At 38.5% G+C, this 23,054-nt stretch overlaps 1 protein-coding gene across 4 annotated transcripts in view; it reads left to right on the top strand.

Moving 5' to 3' along the window:
• The window catches only part of MYO5A (myosin VA), a 221,568-nt gene that overhangs the window by 173,234 nt on the left and 25,280 nt on the right, over positions 1–23,054 (top strand). The window contains exons 26-33 of one of the 4 annotated variants that reach the window (XM_064365689.1): positions 2,003–2,146; positions 2,382–2,435; positions 4,233–4,460; positions 9,294–9,394; positions 12,424–12,504; positions 15,189–15,387; positions 17,710–17,784; positions 19,053–19,146. In XM_064365689.1, coding sequence (XP_064221759.1) covers positions 2,003–2,146; positions 2,382–2,435; positions 4,233–4,460; positions 9,294–9,394; positions 12,424–12,504; positions 15,189–15,387; positions 17,710–17,784; positions 19,053–19,146 — 976 coding nt within the window. The remainder of the gene's footprint in view (positions 1–2,002; positions 2,147–2,381; positions 2,436–4,232; positions 4,461–9,293; positions 9,395–12,423; positions 12,505–15,188; positions 15,388–17,709; positions 17,785–19,052; positions 19,147–23,054) is intronic. The other 3 variants (XM_064365691.1, XM_064365690.1, XM_064365693.1) reach the window with 3 other exon arrangements.

Raw genomic sequence — 23,054 nt, 5'->3', positions numbered from 1 at the left:
AATAATTGTACTATTAGAATTAATACAAAATTAAAGTACAGTAGTACAAAATTAATAGTACAAAATTAAAGCCTTAAGTAAACATGTTAAAACAATTATGGCACCCACAACTTCCATGATGATGGTTAGTTGTTTCAATTTTTTTTTTTTAGCTTTAATTAGTGTACCTTTATTTATCCTGGTAGTTCTCACTGTGATTCTGTTTTGGAACCAATTGACACAGTTTTAAAATGTTATTAGGTTATCCTTCAGTTTATTAAGGACTATATAGTCATCTCTCCGTTTCCACAGGGGATTGGTTCATAAATACCAAAATCTAAGGATGCCCAAATCTCTTATATAAAATGCAGTAGTATTTACGTATAACCTGTGCACATCCTTCCATATTCTTTAAATCATCTCTGCATTACTTATAATACCTAAGACAATATAAATGCTATATAAATAGTTGTTATACTGTATTGTTTTTTATTTGTAATAAAAGGCCAAGACCCATCTGCAGAGCCATGGCTGAGCTTTATGTCCATTTCAGCAGTCTCTTCTTAGTGGGGACACAACCCAGCCTAACCAAGCAACATTTTGTTAAAGTAGTGAGGGCTAACCTCTCTTCACTGTTTTCTGTAGAGGAAGTAAATATTCTAACAGTAAAAATGTGACAATCATTTTCATTTTTATTGTTTTGGGAGTTTTTTTGGAATATTTTTGATCCACAGTTGGTTGAATCTGAGAGGGTGTGGAACCCACAGATACAGAACCCATGGATATGGAGGGCTGACTGTATATGTTTTGGTTTTTCAGATTTCAGTTTTCTCTGTGTGATCTCAATATATTTATGCTGGCATTTCATATTTTCAAAAATAATTCTTCCTGATTCCAAATGTAGTATCTGCCCATTGTAAACAATTTAAATATAGGAGTGTGCAATGTAAAAAATGAAACTTTCCCATAGTACCTCCCATTCTCTGAGATAACCATTGATAGCCTTGCAAATTTTTTTATGCTGTGCTAGGTATACATTTAAAAGTTACATATGTTTGTGTTTTATTAAGAAAAACAAGATATAATGTATTTAATATATTTTCTGTCCTGCGGTTTGTGTGTTCATGTAATACTTTAAGACGTGTTTATCTGTTCATGTTGATATACTTCATTCTTTTTTTTTTTTTTTTTTTTTGGTTTTTTTTTGAGACAAGGTCTTGCTCTTCTGCTGCTGGAGTGCAGTGGCACAATCTTGGCCCAATGCAACCCCTACCTTGGCCTCCTGAGCAGCTGGGGTTACAGGCATGTGCCACCACGCCCAGCTAATTTTTATATTTTTAGTAGGGACAGGGTTTCACCATGTTGGTCAGACTGATGTCAAACTCCTGACCTTGTGATCCGCCTGCCTTGGCCTCTCAAAGTGCTGGGATTACAGGCGTGAGCCACTGCACCAGGCCTACTTCATTCTTTTTAATAGCTGAAAAAATATTTCACAGTTTGGCTATACCATAATTTATTTAAGCAACTGTCCTATTGACTGACATTCAGATTCTTGCCCGTTTTTTTTGCAAGGACAAACAAACAAACAAAATGCTGCAGTGAACATCTTTTTCCATATTTTTTGTATAGTTGTATAAGTGTTTCTATAGGATTAATTCCTAAATGTAGATTTGCTAGGTAAAGGTATGCACATTTAAATTTTAGTAAGTTCAACAGAATTGCTCTTTTCAAAGGCCTACTTTACTTCTACCAATATCATATGAGACACTGTGGCTAACACAGAGCATCATGAATCTTTTCAGTGTTTGCCATTCTGAGAGAGGAAAAGTAGTAGCTCACTGTTGTTTAATTTGCATTTCTCCCCTTGTTAGCTAGGTTGAGCATTTTTTAAATATATTCTCTAGATGTTTATATTTCTTATGCTGTAAGTTTGCCTATTTTTCCATTGAACTATTTGTCATTTTCTCATTGACTTGTATGTCTTCTGGCTTGTCTCAACCATCTTGTGATTCCTGGGGTTTAGGAGCCAACTGAGAAGAAGGTGCCTCTGGACATGTCATTGTTCCTTAAGCTCCAGAAGCGGGTCACAGAGCTGGAGCAGGAGAAGCAGGTGATGCAGGATGAGCTGGACCGCAAAGAGGAGCAGGTGCTCCGCAGCAAGGCCAAGGTGCGCAGCAAGGCCAAGGTGCGCAGCACAGCCCATCCGCAGAGCTGAGGCAGGCTTTATGTCCATTTCGGCAATCTCTTCCTTAGTGGGGACTCAACCCAGCCTATCCAAGCAGTACTTGATTAAAGTAGTGAGGGCTAAACTCTCTCCATTGTTTTTTGTAGAGCAAGTAAATATTTTAAGAGTAAAAATGTGACAATTAAAATATAAAACTTTTACTTTAAATTTTCCCTAGGAAGAAGAAAGACCACAAATTAGAGGTGCAGAACTGGAATATGAGTCACTCAAGGTAATGGGAAGTTTCTGCTCAAGACTTTGAATATTTTATTTTGGCAAGAGGCCCACTCAGAGCCTCTCTTTTCTCAGAGAACATCCTTAAGGGCTGGAGGTTGCACCAGAGGTCCTAGCTTCAGCTTTATTCAGCATTATTTCTTCTGTTCTTTTTATAAATTCTATTTATATAAGCTAGACTTTAGTCTAAACAGGAAGAGGAGAAGTAGCTGCCGTTCAAAGCTGTGGTAGTAAAGGACATGAACTCTAGCATCAAGTGCCCTGGGTTCAAATGTTACATCTGCCACTATAAAAATCTGATTGGGTGTGATGGGGCAGACCAGACATAGCAGTAGGAATCTGCTCTCCAGATCTTGTCCTGCCTCACACAAAAATGAATGAATAAAAGCATTCTCTGTAGTATGAATAAAGCCCAGATTCACAAAGTATTAGATTAGTGACTCTTAAAATATGGTCCCTGGACCAGCAGCATCAATGTCAGCTGCTAACTTGTTGGAAATGCAGATTTTCAGGCCTCACACTACTAGATCTGTTGAATCAGAATATTGGAGGGTAGGGCCCAGGAATCTGTGTTTGAACAAGACCTCTGGGTGATTCTGATACACAGTAAATTTGGGAAACATTTGTAGTTTACACGTCAAAGTGATGACATGTATGTGTCTTCTATTACAGAGATGAGCGATAAGAATCTGATTGCCAGTTGGTGGGAGACAGGGAAGGGAGGGAACATTCATTTTCACAAAAAAATAATTCATGAAAGAAAGGGTTATATATTCTTAAACTAGAAAAAAGGACTTTAAATAATTTTAATATAACACATTGAAAGGACTGATATGGAGCTACAAACCTTAAGATTTTGTCTCTGGGAAGAAACAAATAAAATATTTAATGTTTATACACAGGTGTTGCAGTATCATCAGGCCTTGCATCTTGTACTAAATGAGGCACCATGGTTTTTTTAAGTGCCTGTCTACATCTGTCTTGTGACACTTGTGTTCCAGTGTCAGTGCCACTCTATTCTGAGTTCCTATTGCCATTGTTTGAACAGAGTATGGAGTGGGCGGCACTAACTGGTGGCAGGGTCTAGCTGTTAGGACATGAAATACGGGGGGGATCAGAATGTGCATATCCTTCTGTATGGCTGGAGAAAGGCCTTCAGCCTTGCCTCCCACCTCCCCAGCCTCTGTTCACAATGTCACAAGCATGTCACACAAAAAGAAATTTGAAAAATACACTATTTGTTGACATTGAGACACTAAAGATAGTTTTATCCGTTTGAATGATATGATAAATTTTTTAAATTAGAAGTTCAAAGCCTAAAATTTCAATAGTCTTTACATTCTGCTTTATAAATGAAATAAGAGGAAACTACTAAAGGTTTTAGAGATCCACCCATCTGAATCATTCATTGGAAATATCCTGGCCAGCTGGACCCTCATATTTCCCTTATATTTATCTGCAAACAAAAGCTGGGCTCCATAGCATGGGTTAAACTTGCCCCTTGAGACTCAGAAATCTCTACAGGCCAGTGAACACACCCTGGGCAGGCCAGAATACATTTGACTCTGGAATTTGGGTTAATGAAGCAAACTTCCATTGACCTTACTCAATTCTACTTGATGTCAGACTTCCTTAATTTGTAGAGCAGAGCTCTGGCAGAACCTAGGAAGCCGTTCACTAGGGTAGCTCTGATGAACTTTTCCAGGAGAATTCTCCTACCAGCCTGGGGGAAGTTTGAGCATCCAATGTAAAGTTGAGGATGACAGCAGTGAACTTTTCTTCATATTTCCTACAGCGTCAAGAACTAGAATCAGAAAACAAAAAACTGAAGAATGAACTAAATGAGTTGCGCAAGGCCCTCAGTGAGAAAAGTGCCCCAGAGGTGACTGCCCCAGGTGCACCTGCCTACCGTGTCCTCATGGAGCAGCTGACCTCTGTGAGCGAGGAGCTTGATGTTCGCAAGGAGGAAGTCCTCATCTTAAGGTCTCAGCTGGTGAGCCAGAAAGAGGCCATCCAACCCAAGGTAAGCACAAGCACACAGCTAAACTGGGTGTTCGGGGATTGGCCTCGATGTCTTCTTATCCTTTCCCTCCAGTTTATAATGCAGCAAACACTTAAGAGCATTTTTAATCTAATTGAGGATTCATCATTAAAAAAGAAAATCCCAGTGTTGTTTAAAACTATTGTAAGTATAAATTGGAATGAGCAAAAAGCGAGGGGAATCCCAAATGATCATCAGAGTTTCATCTCTCACTCATGAGTTTTAAAATTAATCTTTCTGTAGTAATCTGGCCACAGTAAATTTTGATCTAAAATAAAATTTTACTAAATACAAAAATATCTGAATTGTTTTACTGTGGGAAGGCATTAAATACAACTTTAAAATTATTTGTTGAAAATAGCTGGTTTAATTAGAGAAGTAACAGATAAAGTGGTTAGAAGTGAGATCAGTGAATGGAAGTTATGTGGAGATGATTTCTGCTCGCTTAAAACAGTTCTGTTTAGTAGGGGGTGCTGTCCCAGTGGGAGGGGCTGTTCATGGATTCAACAGCAAGGACTCCTGCACTGAGGATATAGACAGTCCTTTGAAGTCCTTCCCTGCCTTCATTTGAGACCCAGTGCTGCCATACTCTGGTGAGAGATGAGCCTTTCTGTCATTTACCATCAGAGGGAATCTGGTCTTGAAAACCTGGTCTGCCTCCCTGCCCATGTGAATGCAGCAGAGCATCACAGGACTTGAGGCAATCAAGCATCCCAACTGTGTGGTGTGTCATATAAAAAATATCCATGATGTATAATGAGCTGGATGCCTGAAAATCTGAGAGTGCTCCTCTTAGAAATGGTATTTCTGCATGCAGTTTAGATGCCATACCTGGCACATATGTTTGGATTTGATGAAGGCAGCTTACACCTGAGATTAACACTGGTCCAGAAAATATCAAATTCTAAAAACAAGATATTTGACTAAATAATTTGAGGGAATAAAATTCCAGTAATAGTGGAGTTATATAAAGAAATGGGCTTCCTTATTTTGAAACAAATCACAAAACCCTTAAGCCAGAAATGAGAAGAACCCTCATTTTGGCTTGGCCGTATAGGTCACAGCTTCCCCCAGGGCTGTCTCAGTTGGTTCCCTTGGCTACCACTGTGGCAGGGCCTCAAGAAACAAGGCTTGCACTCTAGCTTGAGCAGAGTCCAAAATCAAGATTCCTTTCTCTAGTTCTCTTGAGACAAATTATTATTCTTTCTAAAAAAAATTTAATTGACAAATAATAATTATACATATACATATTTATGGGGTTGCAATGTGGTAATCTCACAAGAAACTTTAGTAAAAATCAAGAGAAAGGGAAAGAAAAATGAAGCAAAAGATATAAAAGCAATCCAGCTAACAGAGCACATAGTTCTGCTATCACACATTCTCCCTTGCCCAGCTCACGTTCCCCATGTGACAGCTGCTCTCCTGACCCTAATGGCTGGCCCTGTCCAACTAAGGTACCTGCTCGCTCAGCTCAAGCCTAAACATGGCAGCACTCATGTCCTCTCCTAGGAGAAATGCCCATGACACTGATTAACATCTTCCAGACTCCCTAGGCTGTTTGTCCCTTTTAGTTTCTATTCCAAGAGACACATCATGTCACCATTCCATTTCGGGGCAGTGGTGAGCAACACCCTGTCATCTAGGGGATGAATGAGCCCAGACAGGTCTTGTGTATTGGCTCTACCTCTAGAGTATTCTGGGAATCTTCTTGGACAAATGACTTCCTGGGATGGGGAACATTAACTCCACAGACCTATGATAAGAATTTCACCCACATGCATTAACAGGAGGTTATTCTCTCACAAACTCAAAGATATTTTATAACCAGAAAAGTCAAAACAATTTAAAAAGAATTTCAAGCATTTGTTCCTGTCAGCACATAAATACATATTAGTGTTCATTTTATGACAGTTCCAGGAGTGTTAATTTATTTACAGAGTTAATTTTAGAGAAACAACTCATGGCTGTTTTTAACTTAGCTTTTATCTTTTATGATAGGGACTCATTGATAAAATTTATTTATGGAACTAAGAATTTATTGTTTTCTCTGTTTGTTTTTTGTGCTTGCTGATTTGTGATTTTCAGGATGACAAGGTAATTATAAGATTTTTTTTTTTTTTAGTAAATACTTCTGTTTAATCCTAACTTTAGTTTACAAGTATCCCCCAGTATATGCAATTGATGCTTTCTGACCAAGTCTATTTTGATATTTGTAAATGAATTTCCTATTTGACTCCTTCTGATTGGAAAGTCAGTAGGGAAACAGGGTTATGGTAGGCTCCAGTCTGGATTATAGAGGGGACTTCATGACTTCTAATTCATAGGCAGCTCTGAGACTCACTGCGTAGTTCTGGTAGGCCATCCACAGGCTGGGGAGGGAAGCCCTTTAGCTGGAGTACACTCAAAAGCACAGGCTCTCCTGAGCACTCATGTCTACCAGTGGTGGGCTTGTTGACTAAGGGTGAAGAGGAGCCTGAGAAGCTGAGCACACTGTTCTTTGCTGCCACTTTCATCTCCGTGAGTGTAGAGTTCACAGCTAGAATGAAAAGTGGCTCGTGACAAGGTTGCAAAGTCAAATTTCTCTACCATATCTTGTTTCCTTATATACTGAGAGACAGATATGGCTGGGATTTTATTATATAGCACAACCCTTTTAGAACTTCCGGTCACAGGTTGAGAGGAACAAAGTCTGAGCACTGAGTCAGGAACATCCTAACTGCTGGTGGCCCAAGTCTAATCCCATTCCCCAAGTGCCACTTTTTAGCTAAGGTAGTCGGCATGAGGAAAGAACTGACGACTTACTACCCAGGAAAGCAGCATACTAAGAAGCCTATCTTTTCTTGGATTAGCTAATTTGATCAAGTTACCTCATTTGCTAAAAGTTCAAAAGCATACCATGTAAATCTTGAGATATCAGAGCACACAGATAGCATTATGTGATATAAACACTTGGGTCTTTGAAAGTTATTACCTATGGGTCTTAAAAATATGAGTATGGCCCTTATGAAACAGAAAGATTTTATTCCTTTCAGAGAAAAAGAAGTTCTCTGTAAAATAGATACTAAAATATTTATAAAACATAGCTAAAAAAAACACTCTATGTGGTGTTAATGGGAAAGCTTTTTAAAATTCAGTAAAATGTAAGCTATTTATTAGTATATTATGTGAGATTATAGTTGGTCTTCTCAGAGGAAGCATTTATAAACTTACAAAAGGATAGCATTAAGAGAAAAGTAGTATTTTTTTTAAGGATTTTTAAAATACACATTGAAATTCAGAAACAAGCATTTGTAGTCTCTAGTTGGCATTAGAGTTATCTTGGAACTTGTCTTTAAGATCATGGTATTTGAAGTATATTTTATTAAGTATGTTTCATTGCAAGGCCTGACCTTAGATCATGTTTACTAAAGAATCAAACATATACTATTTAGACAAATATGTGGTCCAAAAGCTTTTGAGTTGAATTTTATATAGAATGTTTCCATTTAGACAAACCATTGGGTTCTATAATATATTATTTTTTAGAAGGTAGACAGCAGTGATTTTTTTTTTTTTTTTTTGCTTTAAGTTCTGGGATACATGGACTGAATGTGCAGGTTTGTTACATAGGTATACATGTGCCATGGTGATTTGCACAGCAGTGATTCTTATCTCTTACTTTTATCTAGAAAGATAGAGTAGCTGAATAGAAGATTTTGAAATTACATTGGTTGTCAGACAGATTTGACTAAAAGGAGAAAATTTTAAAAATTTAAATGTTGACAAAAAAGTTTTTTTTTTTTTTTGAGACGGAGTTTCGCTCTTGTTACCCAGCCTGGAGTGCAATGGTGCGATCTCGGCTCACCGCAACCTCCGCCTCCTGGGTTCAGGCAATTCTCCTGCCTCAGCCTCCTGAGTAGCTGGGATTACAGGCACGCACCACCATGCCCAGCTAATTTTTTGTATTTTTAGTAGAGACGGGGTTTCACCATGTTGACCAGGATGGTCTCGATCTCTTGACCTCGTGATCCACCCGCCTCGGCCTCCCAAAGTGCTGGGATTACAGGCGTGAGCCACTGCGCCTGGCCCTCAAAATAGTTATTTTTGTATTAATCATTAATAATTCTGATCTGCCAGATATTTATTTCAAAAGCTTATATATTATAGTATATTATACTGGAGGAAAAAGAATTTGAATGTGAGGAAAAAAACTTAATTTTGCTGAAGCATATCATCTGAATACTACCTTCTTTGTTCTGAGTTCTAAATGAAAAAGTGAACTTTATGTCAAACTTTCAGTGTTTTATTGGGGCATCTGCTTCATTGTAACTGGGAAAGAAGTAGTGGAAAGAATGGCTTTGTACAGTCCATTAAATATGTCCCTGCTTATTTTTCAGGCATGCACCACCATGCCTGGCTAATTTTTTGTATTTTTAGTAGAGACAGGGTTTCACTATGTTGGCCAGGCTGGTTTTGAACTCCTGACCTTGTGATCTGCCCATCTTAGCCTCCCAAAGTGCTGGGATTACAGGCGTGAGCCACCACGCCTGGCCCATCAGTGATTTTATTTACAGGGCTGTGGCACTATATAATCTTCCTACCTTTGTAGGAGAGTGCTAGTGTTTCTCAGAAGAAAAACTGAAGGTACCTCTTTTTCTTAACTACCTTGGCCAAACTCCCCTCTGCAGTTACATGAGGTTGAGGCTGATGCGTTGGTGGGTCACAGGTGTGGTGGAGCACATAAACCCCCCTGTAATTACACCAAATAAGTGTGTTATAGGTCTAAAGTTTTTTTAGTCTAATCTTAATGGGTAAACATGTTATTTCCCCCCTCAGAATACAATGACAGATTCCACAATACTTTTGGAAGATGTACAAAAGATGAAAGATAAAGGTGAAATAGCACAAGCATACATTGGTTTGAAAGAAACAAACAGGTAAGTTGATCCTTCTTTTATTCGTTTTGGTTTAATGACATTGCTCTTTAGCCTTCAAGCTAGCCTCTTATACAGTAAGTGTTTAAACATTCCTTTATATTAGACATTAACTGGCTTTCAAAGGGAATCCAAGGTTTCCAGTATATTTCAGGTTAAGATCCTCACTTATAATATAAGGTAGTAGTATTGACAAAAGGTGTCAGGGAAAATGTTCTTCCTGTTCAAGGAAGATTTTAAAAATATTTAATGTTTTAGCTTTAAGGGGCTGCCTTGAGAAGAAAACCACCTGCTCAGGTCATACCATCTTAGGTCACCACTTTCATTTGTTATTCAGGATTGTTATTTGTGAAGGTTTGTAGGGGCAATTGCAGTTTTCAGTAGTTGAAACTTAGAGTGAAGAGACGTGATGAGGTACCAGGAATCACTCAGTGTTGGCCGTGTAACTCTAAAAGGGCACCATGACTTCTAGGATAAGAGAATGAAAGCTCATATCTGGAATTCCCCTTGGCCTTACTGCCACCCTTCTAATCCGCAAAGCCTTAGTCTATTGGTCTAGGTCTCTTAATGGATAGTTTCAGGATTGGGAAACATAAATACTTTATAAACCAAAGAATATTGCCATGCAAAAAGTAAGATGCAGTCGGCCCTCAATATCCAAGGGTTACATATTTGTGGAGTCAACCAATGGAGGATTGAAAATACTTTAAAAATTTTTATTCTTATTATTATTTTTGAAATGGAGTTTCACTCTTTTGCCCAGGCTGGAGTGAAGTGGTGCAGTCTCAGCTTGCTGCAACCTCCGACCCCAGGTTCGAGCAATTTTTCTGCTTCAGCCTCCCAAGTAGCTGGTATTATAGGCGTCTGCCTATGTTACACCCGACTAATCTTTGTATTTTTTTTTAGTAGAGATGGGGTTTCACCACATTGGCCAGGCTGGTCTCGAACTCCAGACCTCAGGTGATCCACCTGCCTTGGCCTCCCAAAGTGCTAGGATTACAGATGTGAGCCACTGTGCCTGGCTAACAACTATTTTCAGAGTATTTACATTGTTTTAGGTATTATAAGTAATCTAGAGATGATTTAAAGTATACAGAGGATATGCATGGTTATATGTAAATAATATGCCATGTTATATAAGGGACTTGAGCATCTGTGGATCTTGCTATCCAAGGGAAGACCTGGAACCCAACCGATATTGAAGGATGACTGTACTTCTTATCTTCTTTTATGGACAAGGGTGGAGAATGCTTATGAAAGTATTTGGTTAAACTTTAATATATCAGTGTAAATTATAAGCATATGTTATATCTAAGAATGTGTTAATATAGAAAGAACTATATTGTATCACACTGTTCTTTCATCCACTTAGCTATTCAATCAGCAGTGTGCCTACTTCATGCCCGGCCCTATGCCACATACTGGGAATACAGTAATAAGCAAGATAAATGTGATTCCTACTCTCACTGACATTATAGGCTGCTGGGGAGACAGCTGAGAGGGTTTGGACTTTATTCCAAAGATAATGGAATCCTCTGAAAGGTGTTAAGTAGGAGAATGGTGTGATGAGATTTGATTTTTAGAAAGCTAGCCCTATATTCCTGTAACCCAATGATTATGGTGACTTGCACTTGGCTGGTGGCAGTTAGGATTGACAGAAATGGGACATTTTGAAAGATACATAAGAAGATGAGGTCAGAAAACCATATGGTCTATTGGATGTGTGGGAGAGGGATGAAGAAGCCTGAAGATGACTCTGTGGTATCTGCTCTCTTGGTTAGATGTATTGATACCATTTTGTGATCATGGGACTGGAGTGTGGGGAAATACACGGTGAAGATGATCAGTAGATTTATACATATTGGATTTAAGGAGCCAGGAAAACATCAGAGAAAGATATCTATTAGGCAATTGAATATATAAATCTGTAGCCAGGAGAGATGTGTGTACTGAGATATAAATTTTGAAGTCATCAGAGTATAATAATACAATGGAAATCATGTAAATAGCTGAATTTTCTAGAGAGAGATGAACTCTCTAGATGTAAAGCAGAAGACAATGCCTGGAATTTGTGTTACGTAAACATAACGACAATATAGCAGGAATAAGAACCTGGACTCCAGAGTCAGTGCTAGGACCCACTACTTAAGCAGCTGTGTAACCTCTACAGGTATCTTACTACTAAGCTTCTGTGTCTTCCTCTGCAATGTGGCAAATAACTTATGTTGGGTTACTAAGGAAACTAAATGAAATAGTGCATGTGAAAGAATGTAGAACAGCATCTGACACTGAGCAAACAAAAAATATTATTTTTATGGTCTAGCTAGAAAATAAATGATTACTAATGTTATCATAATTACTAATTATACATATTTTAATAACATGTGCTATCTCTAATATAATAGCAGTTTTTCCAGTTCCTACAATTAATTTTTGGCACAAAAAAGCTTTTAAAAATCATGTCATAAAAGCTGAGAAACTTTGGACATGTTCTGATTCATGTTACTGCTATAAGAATTTTTAAAACTGTTTTTTTTACATGGGAAATTAGATTTTATTAAGCTAAAAACATTCCTACCTGGAAGACTTAAAAATTCATTTTGAAAGATAGCATGAAGATTGCCACACAAAGATAGTAGCTGAAGTTTTCGTTCTATACGTTTGTCATACTTAACCTCTAATATAATATGTGATATATTAGATCACTTTGCTAGCTGATTAAAACATGAAAAACAGAACCTCTTTTTCACCTTCCAGTCATTTCTTATTTTGCAGGAAAAGTAGTTCTATATCCTTGATTATTTTGCTTTAATTTCTACCCATTTATATGTGATGCTACTCATTTTTAAATGTTACTCATTTTTAAAAATTAACCAAAAATAATTTTTGTGGTAATGTCTTAAAGTTGTCACAATGAATAACAATCTTACTTGTGTAATGTTGAAATACTGTGTACTGCTGTTGACCATCGTCACCTCATCACCATCCTGTATCCTTTTGTGTTTTGCATTGTTATTCCTTTTGCATGGAAGATCATCTGCTCTGGATTGCCATGAGTTGAATGAGGATGGAGAGCTGTGGCTGGTTTATGAAGGGTTAAAACAAGCCAACAGGTTATATTCATCTTCTCAAAATGGAATGTTATTAATTTGTTGTTTTTCTTACTAACAGTGGCCTCCTGACTTTCACTTCTGTATTTCTTGTGCATTGATTGTCCTCTTGGGTAAATTGATTTCAGTAATTGTGTTATATGTCCAAAGCTTTTTAGTAAAACTGAGAACATTCAGCCTTTTTTTTTTTTTTCTCCTATTTTATACAGTCTTGCTCTGTTGCCTAGGCTAGAGTGCAGTGGCATGATCTCAGCTGACTCCAACCCCTCCTCTGCCACCCGGGTTCAAGCAGTTTTCCTGTCTCATCCTCCTGAGTAGCTGGGACTACAGGTGTGCACCACCACGCCTGACTAATTTTTTGTATTTTTAGTAGAGACGGGGTTTCACCACGTTGGCCAGGCTGGTCTCAAACTCCTGACCTCAGGTGATCCTCCCACCTCGGCCTCTCAAAGTGCTGGGATTACAGGCATGAACCACCACGCCTGGCTTAAACACCTTCTTTAAAAACCTTCACTACAAGATAGTATTAAAACTAAAATTGTTTGATGGTGAATATAAGAGACTCCCCTTCAGACACATTCGTGAATCTTTCTCTCCAGGAGTTGAAAGAAAAACAAAATCTTTCAATTAGGGCATAAACTATTAGGGGAGAGATTAAGACTTATTACTTAGACAGTGGCTTCTCGCATCCCGTAGATAGATCTACAGGATATATGTGCCTATTGCAATGTGGCTACACTTTTTTTTTTTTTTTTGAGTCTGTCACCCAGGCTTGAGTGCAGTAGCATGATCATGGCTTAATTAGCCTTCTCCTCCTGGGCTCAAACGATCCTCCTGCCTTAGCTTCCCAATTAAGTGGGACCACAGGCATGTGCCACCACACTTAGCTAATTTTTTGATTTTTTGTAGAGACAGGGTCTCACCTCGTTGCCCAGGCTGGTACCAAACTCCTGGGCTCAAACAATCCTGCCTTGGCCTCCCAAAGTGTTGGGATTACAGGCATGAGGCACTGTATCCAGCCTACATTCTTATATATTATTATCATGCTGTCTAAAAGCAAGATGAAATGCATGATTTGGCACTATGTGCGGTTATTATGAAATTCAAATTTGTGAAACAGCAAATCAGGAGAGTTTCCTGCATTCCTGTAGCTCAGAATAATTACCCAAACGCAACATGTTAAATATGTTCACAGGAGAGAAAATAAAACTGAAACAGCAGCACTTTTCTAAACAGACATTCATCTGCTCTAGTGATATTTGTCTTTAAAATCTCATTAAAATTCCATTTTAGTGATTAAATTTTAAAAATACTCAAAATGTTTCTTCAAGGGGCTTCTGCTTATTCTGCTTTGTTTGTTCTTATCATTAACTCTTGTCATTAATTTTGTTGTGTTGCTGGTGCAGATCTTTTTGAAATTTTTTAATCACTAAAATATTTTTAGTCCACTGTTAACAGTTTGCTTATAATGGTATCCGTAAGTTTTACCCAGAAGTTGGCAACCAAGGGTCTGGAATAAGAGAATGTCCTTTCTTTCTTCACATTATTTTAGTTCTTAACCATAACTTTGCATTTGGAAAAAGAGTGACTGTAGCAACAGGGGTACGTGGCAAAGGGAGGATGCTCGGAGTCTGGTGTTGTCACTTCCAATGCCTGGTCTGTTCTGCGGGTACAGCTGGCTGCATGTTTGCTTGGAGAAGCAGTAATCACTTTGTTGGTCCTATTAATATTTGTGTTCTAAAACCACATCTTGTTAGGATTCTGTTTCTGATATGTAAGTTTATGAGGAGAAAGAAGATGACAGATCTAAAATATATGTAGGAAATTTCAGAATTAATTGTATGGATTTGGGTAAATATGTATATAAGCCTTTCTTTCAGAATAGGAGTAGAATATAAAAATGGGACCCTGGTCCCACCCTCTGCCTGGAATTAGTAACTCTGTAGTTCTGATTCACATTTAGTTAGATTGGAAGTTTGTAATGTTGCCCTTTACAGTGCAGAGTTATTTTGTGGCAAAGTTGTACTGTATTTGCCAATTTAAATGCTTATTTATAAATGCAAGGCAGATTAAAGCTGTATCTTTCAATTGATTTTTTTTTCATCCTCATTTCCTATGAACCTTTTTTTATTTTTATTTTTTGAAATGGAGTTTCACTCTTGTTACCCAGGCTGGAGTGCAATGGTGCGATCTTGGCTCACTGCAACCTCCCCTTCCTGGGTTCAAGCAATTCTCCTGCCTTAGCCTCCTGAGTAGCTGGGATTACAGGTGCCTGCCACCACACCCAGCTAATTTTTTGTATTTTTAGCAGAGATGGGGTTTCACCATGTTGGCCAGGCTGGTCTTGAACTGCTGACCTCAGGTGATCCACCCATCCAACGTGCTGGGATTACAGGCATGAGCCCCCCACACCTGGCCTCCTTTGAACCTTTCAAAAGAATTAAAACTCGCCTGTTTCTTAGGGCCTCTTAGAACTTTATATAATGCAGGAAGACACAAATGTGAGAGCATCCGTTTCTATTTCTGCTTCTTGTTTTAGTTTCTTGAATTTAATCAAGTCAGAAGATACACAGATGCTAAAGAGTATCTGCTTTTCCTACTCTTGCAAGTGAGCACGATGCCTTACACCCATTAGGCAGGGACTCGGGGTGTCATCCCCTCTTCCTAACCATGTGTCCTCTCTTCAGGCTCCTGGAATCCCAGCTCCAGTCACAGAAGAGGAGCCATGAGAATGAGGCCGAGGCCCTCCGTGGGGAGATCCAGAGCCTGAAGGAGGAGAACAACCGACAGCAGCAGCTGCTGGCCCAGAACCTGCAGCTGCCCCCAGAGGCCCGCATTGAGGCCAGCCTGCAGCACGAGATCACCCGGCTGACCAATGAAAACTTGGTAAGGAGAGCTGCCGGGCCCACTTGCTCCTTAGCCTTACCCTGCCCAGCAGCCTAGTTTCTTTTTGATCAAACACAGCTTTTCCTTGCTGGGAAAAACTCACCACTCTGTACTTGTTACTCCTCTTACTCCAGCAGAGACAGAGTAAGGAAAATACAAATACATTGGTGGAAAGGAAAAAGGCAGGTGCACGGGTTCTATTTCTCACAGAGGGCTGAATGCTCTTAGACCTGTCCTGGAGGCAGAGAGCCACCTGGCTGCAGGCTGGGCTTTTTTTTGATGGCCTCGAGGTTCAGGTGATCTGCTTCCTCCACCTCAGCTGCAGATCCTCTGCCATCCTAGGAGGTTTATTGTGTGATTGTCACAACTGAGACTAGGGACAGGCTTCCTTTACCTTTGGTCCCCAAGCAGCCACTGAGGCCATCCCAGGCTCCATCTCTAGCAGACAAGTAGGTTTAGAGTTGAAGCTGAGAAAGGTGATTGGCAAAACCAAGCAGGGGTTTTTGGTTGATGTTGGTTGGAGCTCCTAGGTCAGGGAGGTGTGTGTTAGGGATTCAGGTTTGCATATTTTCTGTTCTTTTCAACAGAACTTGTACAATAAATGAGGAAATTGTTTTCCTTGTCAGAGTCTAAACTCTGGCATGGAGTCCAAATTTTTTCTTTTTTTTTTTTTCCTTGTTCCTTTTTTTTTTTTTTTTTTGCCAAAAATATTTTCTAAGATATTTCTTTCTCAGTCACATAATAACTTTTATTACAGTTTTACAGTTTTTTTGACAAATATATTTACCATATTAAAAATCTTTGAAAAGTTGTAATTTCACATTTCTGTTTAAGTCCATATTGTAGTGCCAGCCTGATTTTGAGAAAAGTTGTTTATGATTGGTGGTGATTTGTGTCTTTTTTAAATTAACATTTTTGATGACCTATAATAAAACAGTATGAATTTTCTCTGAAGATTTAACAATCTGAATTATCCCTCTATTACTCCATTAGTGATAATTTAGATTACAAATAGTTTTCTAGTGTCATTTGTTCAACTATCTTTTATATGAATTAGAAGCAAAATACAAAGGTATTCTTTTCATAGTCTGTTTGCGGCTCCATTGTGGGAATGAGGGAGGAGGGTGAGGGCAGTGTGTGGGCTCTTTCCAAAGTGACTGAAATCTCACTAATTTGTGGGGAAATTTTTCTGAATCATAAAGTATTTTTGAAGTGTCATTTTACTATGCTGAAGTATATTGTTGCTTAAATTTAACAATGCTTTGATGACTAAGTATTGCTAAATATACTAAATAATGTAATGAGTTGATTGATCAGCATACAAATTCTGTGCTTTAAATTATTGTTTTAAAATACAAGGTGAAATAAAGATGCTTCTGGGTGGCAGATTTCCAGGGTTTTTTCACTAAGTTGGTCGGACATTTCCCTTGCAACCTTGTTTGCAATATTAATTTTCTTGGCAATTTTAAATAACTAATAGAAAAAATAGGCTAAGCCCCTATATTCTAAGCTAATAGAGTCCAGTTAATGAGTTTGAGTTTGGGGAAAACCCTTTGTAGGTCAGCTGCTTCTCCTGCCATTATACTGACTACTAATTCTGGAGGATGGAGTCAAACATAAGTACAGAAAATGATGCATGTTTTCGAAATCATTGTTTTCTCAATCTTGATTATGCATTTCTGTAAGAAACACTTGAGCAGGAGATTAAAGCCCAGCAGGAGACCTGGGCTTAGTGTTCTTGAAACTCTACCTTGCCCACCTACCTACCACCAACACAAACACAAAAATGATTTTTCTGCCTCCTTTTGTGAACAGGCTTCACAGGCCTCCCCCATGCTGTCTTTCAGCGAAGGAAGATGCACAGCTTCCCACCAGCCTTTCCAACTTCATGAGCTAACATTGCCATTATTCTCACTTTCATTATATTTGCCTCCCCTATTCTTGCCACTGCTGCTGGCAGCAAAAAAAAAAAAAAAAAAGATGCAGCAACTTGTGAGCACCATGCGTCAGGGAGGCTGGAAGTGAAAAGACAGGAGGTTGGAGGAGGGAAATGACAGCCTTATCTGGGCCTGCTAAGTGATGGCATCCTGGCCACAGCCTCTTTCCTCTGATCACACAAGAAACATCTATCTGTACCTATATAATTAGACTCATCTGTACTAGAAAGATAAAAGGGTAATGGAAGGTGACAAATCAGAGCCTTTCAAGTATATATAGTTTCACCATTTGTGTTTTAAAATATTTTAAAATTGATTTTGCTGAAACATAGCATTCCCCTCAGACACAGATAAAAACAAATATCCATTGTACCTGTTTTTTCAGTATTTTGAGGAATTATATGCAGATGACCCTAAGAAGTATCAATCATATCGGATTTCCCTTTACAAACGGATGATTGTATGTAAAACCATAGTGCTTTTCTGCTGTCTTCCTCGCTACTTCTAGCCCTGCATATATGAAGAGCACACTGCTGCCTGCCCACTCCCAGGAAGTCTCTTCAAAAACTTTCACGAAACCTGTTTCTCCCCACAGCTGTCTTTTAGCCAGTGGTGTCACATCTATCAGTGTCCTAGTCCATTGTCACGTTTGGTTTGTTATTAACACTAGGCTTACAGTGTGATGGAAGCAAAATGTGATTTGAAAGATCACATAAACTCCAAGAAGCACAACTTAACACTTTGAAGATATAGCAACTATTCCCTTGAATGGTTGGCCTGGTATCTAAATCTACTCCTGTCTAAACTGGAGAATGAATATTTGTATTTGGAATGCCTTTCTTCTCCATAACCTGAATAACAAACCACACACATCACTGACTCATAGCCCTTCTAAGCTCTTTCTGAACCTACTGTTGTCCACTTTATTTTGGATTATTGAGTTTTTAACCATGCCTCTCATTTGAGTAGATTCTTTATTAAATAGCCAAAAATCATGGACTTTTCCTACCTTCCTCCTTAAGTGCAGTGCTTCTGTTTTCTCTTTTTGCATAAAGCATTCATAATTACCCCTTTCTTCTGTATAAGCAAAATTATATCACCTGCAAGATTTTATAGATGCCTTATGCCACCTGCCACTTTGGTCCTAGGTAAGCAGACCACTCTTTATCCTGTTCTTTGTGATTTTTTTTTCAACTTACTTCTTAATTTCCAAAACTTCTGAACTTTTCTTGTTTCAGGGCTAATCTTAGAATCTCATAGGGTGGCTCTCATAGAGACAGTGCTTCACACATGGAGAGTGTCAGTTCCTACCTAAGTTCAACCATTCTTAAAGCTTCCCACAAACCTTTCCATGCATTCATCAACATTTATTTTTGCCTAGTCAGTCCTCCTTTAAAAGAAAGCATTCTCCTGGAATAACAATACATTTTACAAGTATTCAGTTGATTTTCCCACATAGAGTCTACTGGAAAGACTCTGCAGTGGGCCTGCTGTCCATCACGCTGTAAAGGATTTTACTGCGTTGTATTTTTTAATATTTGGCTTTTATTGTAGCTTCATTTCCCATGCCTGCCAATTTTAGCCAGGTGGTGGCTCCACCAACGATCTTTTCTGGAGCTTTTATGTAAAACTAACAGTGTTGTTTCTGTGATATTGTGTCTGTTTTCCCTTGATGCATTTTAGAAGGCCTGTTTCAATCTTTCTGATATATTTCTTTTTGATCTTTAGGATTTGATGGAACAACTTGAAAAACAGGATAAGACGGTCCGTAAACTGAAAAAGCAACTGAAAGTATTTGCCAAAAAAATTGGTGAACTAGAAGGTATTTAAACATGTTTTTCAGACAGTTGCTGAGTCTTGATTGGAGTCTTGGCCTAAAGACTAGTCTTTAGGCAATATGAGTAGCCTAATAGTGGTTTGCATGCAAATGTTAGTGATAATAACAAAAAAATGACTTTTGGCAAACTAATCTCTGTTGAGTAGAAATTTACATTTCTAGATGAGAAAAAATGTTCCTTTCATGATAGTAAAATTTACAGATTTTATTCTGTAAGCATCTAATGAATATCTTCTATATGCCAGACAATGTGCTAGGCAGTATAGCACAGGGATTAATAGTATGGATTCTGGAGTCAATCTTCTTGAGTTCAAATCCCAGCTCTTCTACTTATTAATCATATGATATTGGGCAAGTTTCTGAACCTCTGTATCCCTCTGTTTCCCCATCTGTTAAATGAGAATGATAATAGCATTCGTCTGACTTGGTTTATAAGGATTGAATGAGCTATTAGGTTGGTCCAAAGGCAATTTTTTTTTTTTTTTTTTTTTTTTTGAGATGGAGTTTCACGCTTGTTACCCAGGCTGGAGTGCAATGGCGCGATCTCGGCTCACCGCAACCTCGGCCTCCTGGGTTCAAGCAATTCTCCTGCCTCAGCCTCCCAAGTAGCTGGGACTACAGGGGTGTGCCACTATGCCCAGCTAATTTTTTTGTATTTTTAGTAGAGACGGGGTTTAACCATGTTGACCAGCATGGTCTCGATCTCTTGACCTTGTGATCCACCTGCCTCGGCCTCCCAAAGTGCTGGGATTATAGGCGTGAGCCACCGTGCCCGGCCACAATTACTTTTAATGGCAAAACCACAAATGCCTTTGCATCAACCTAATAAGTATATTACACTTAGTAGAGTTCCCAATACATAGTAAAAATGCTTCATAAACTTAGTTATTAGTTATTACTATTATTCTTAGTATTAGGGATACTAGGACAAGTATGACAGAGTCTGTCTTCAAAGAACTTATAATCTAATGGAGGAAAAAAGAGAAGTAAATGAGAAAAATATGAATTATGATGATAAATAAGATTTTTAAAACATCTCACGAAATCTATACTTGGTTATTCTTGAGAAATAACCAAATATCAGTTGTTATTATTTATATACAAATGAATCTCATCTTTTATATTAGTATATTTATTCGTTAAGAGTTGTAGGTACAGGGATCTAGCAGTGAACAAGACTAAAGCCAAATTCTTTTTTTTTTTGAGACAGAGTCTTGCTCTGTTGCCCAGGCTGGAGTGCAGTAGCACAGTCTCAGCTCACTGCAACCTCCACCTTCCAGGTTCAAGTGATTCTCCTGCTTCAGCCTCTTGAGTAGCTGGGATTACAGGTGCACGCCACCATGCCCAGCTAATTTTTGTATTTTTAGTAGAGATGGGGTTTCACCATGTTGGCCAAGCTGGTCTCAAACTCCTGACCATGTGATCTGCCCGCCTCGGCCTCCCAAAGTGCTGGAATTACAAGTGTGAGCCACCGCACCCAGCCTAAAGCCAAATTCTAAGCTTATTTCAATGTTCTCACTGCTCAAAGGATTTTGAGATACTCTTTGGAATTGCCTTCAAATTGTGTGAACTGTTAATAATTTCCTCTCATTGTCATTCTGCATTTAATTCTTGCTTGGTTCAAACAGTGAAGATTCCTCATCACTCAGGATGTTCAAAAGAATCTGTAATGATTAATTCTAAGTGTGGTTTTCATTCCTCCAGTGTGCCAGGCCTTGTCATAACTGCTCCTTCTGTTTAGTCATCTTGCTTCTCCTGATTAAGTCCTGCCCAGCCTTTGAAGCCAGAGTCATAAGTCACATCCTCAAGAGCAGCTTTTCCTGATTACCCAGACAGACATTATGGTTCTGCCCTCTGTGTACCACAGTTTGGCTGACATCTTTTATGGTCTTCACTATGTCATATTTTTAGCAATTTTTCTGTTTGAATTACTGGCTTCCATAGTAGACTCTGAGCTTCCTGAGCATAGGAAACATCTCTATTTCCCTTTGCTTTCACACCACCTAGCATAGTGTCTGACCTATCGCACAATCATTCCATAAATGTTTGTTGAGTGATTAAGTTTCAGAAATATTTAGAACATGGTAACATGGACATTTACTTTGTAAAGGATATTACTCCCTTGGATGTACAAATACTGAAATATTTCTAAACAAATATTTATTTAGAAATCAAAGATTATTTTATAGTCATACTTTATATGTAATCCTTTAGCACTACATGAGTCATATATTACATTAAAACTTGAACCTCCAAATCACACACTCACACACACTATGTGAGTATGTGAGCTATGTCTATTAGCAGAACTTAAAAATCTTTATTCAGAGAACTTTTTGCACTTAACCCTGCACTAATTATATCATGAGATGATAATCAGATAGCAGAGTATTTGCTTGGGAAAAAACACATTTTAAGTGTGTTAACTAGTGAGATTCTTTGTGTAATTCCTAATGATTCCTTTGTCATACTTTAGTAAAGTTTGATAAACAGAAAAGCCATTTATTATTTTACATAATTTTTATTAGTTTTCTTTGATTTGTATATTTTTTAATTGAAGAGACAGGTTAGACTATTTTAAGATATTACTAATCTTAAGCCACTGTCAATCAGAAATCAACCTCATCAGTTAAACTATCCAGACAGCCATAAAGCTATAAGTAGCTTTTGAGAATAGCGATTCATAGATCAAACAAAAAAAGACATTATAATACTTCTTAAGAAGAGTTATAGGACCGGGCACAGTGGCTCACGCCTATGATCCCAGCACTTTGAGAGACTGAGGTGGGCAGACCACAAGGTCGGGAGATTGAGACCATCCTGGCTAACATAGTGAAACCCCGTCTATACTAAAAAATACAAAAAGAAAAAAAGGAAGAGTGATATTTTGAATTAAGTGATACATATCTAGAGGATGAAGTGAAATAGATTTATGTGACTTGGGCACTTGAGTACAGTGTCCCTGCTCCTACCCCAAATAAAGAGAATCAAGGTGACACTTTCATCCTTGTATCTCCGTCTTACACAGAAAATATAGGCACCTTCTAATAACTAAACGTTGTCTTATACTTTTCTTTAAATGTATTCCAACACACTTAAATCCTTTTGGTTCAAAATAGCACAACTCTTGCCTCTTCCTGCAACCTACATTTAATTAAGGAGACTTTTTTAAAAGCCAACAGAGACTTTTAAAAAAAATTGCTAACATATATACTTTTTTTTTTTTTTTTTGAGACGGAGTTTCGCTCTTGTTACCCAGGCTGGAGTGCAATGGCGCGATCTCGGCTCACCGCAACCTCCGCCTCCTGGGTTCAGGCAATTCTCCTGCCTCAGCCTCCTGAGTAGCTGGGATTACAGGCACGCGCCACCATGCCCAGCTAATTTTTTGTATTAGTAGAGACGGGGTTTCACCATGTTGACCAGGATGGTCTCGATCTCTTGACCTCGTGATCCACCCGCCTCGGCCTCCCAAAGTGCTGGGATTACAGGCTTGAGCCACCGCGCCCGGCCTAACATATATACTTTTTAGCAAAAACTATAGCTAAATGGAGAGTGTTTCAAAATTTGATCTGCTTTGTGCTATATTTTCATCCGGGGGTGACTGTTCCATCTTAACTTTCATAGAATCAAGAAATTTAGACATGAAAGGATTCTAGAAATCAACTGGTTATTTCATCAGAGGAAAAAATTAAGGTCTGTAAGTGACCCACAGTCACAGCAGGTGAGATGGTAGGACTGGACCACACACCTTCTAAGGGCCGCTGATTTCCTAGTTGCCTCTTTATTTATTTATTTTTGAGGCGGAGTTTTGCTTTCGTCACCCAGGCAGGAATGCAATGGCACAATCTCCGCTCACTGAAACCTCTTCCTCCCTGGTTCAAGTGATTCTCCTG

This window comes from Aotus nancymaae, unplaced genomic scaffold, assembly GCF_030222135.1.
Source record: "Aotus nancymaae isolate 86718 unplaced genomic scaffold, 86718_ANA_hifiasm-v0.15.2.pri h1tg000062l, whole genome shotgun sequence".
NCBI lineage: Eukaryota > Metazoa > Chordata > Mammalia > Primates > Aotidae > Aotus > Aotus nancymaae.
This window is presented reverse-complemented; position numbering and strand designations above follow the sequence as displayed.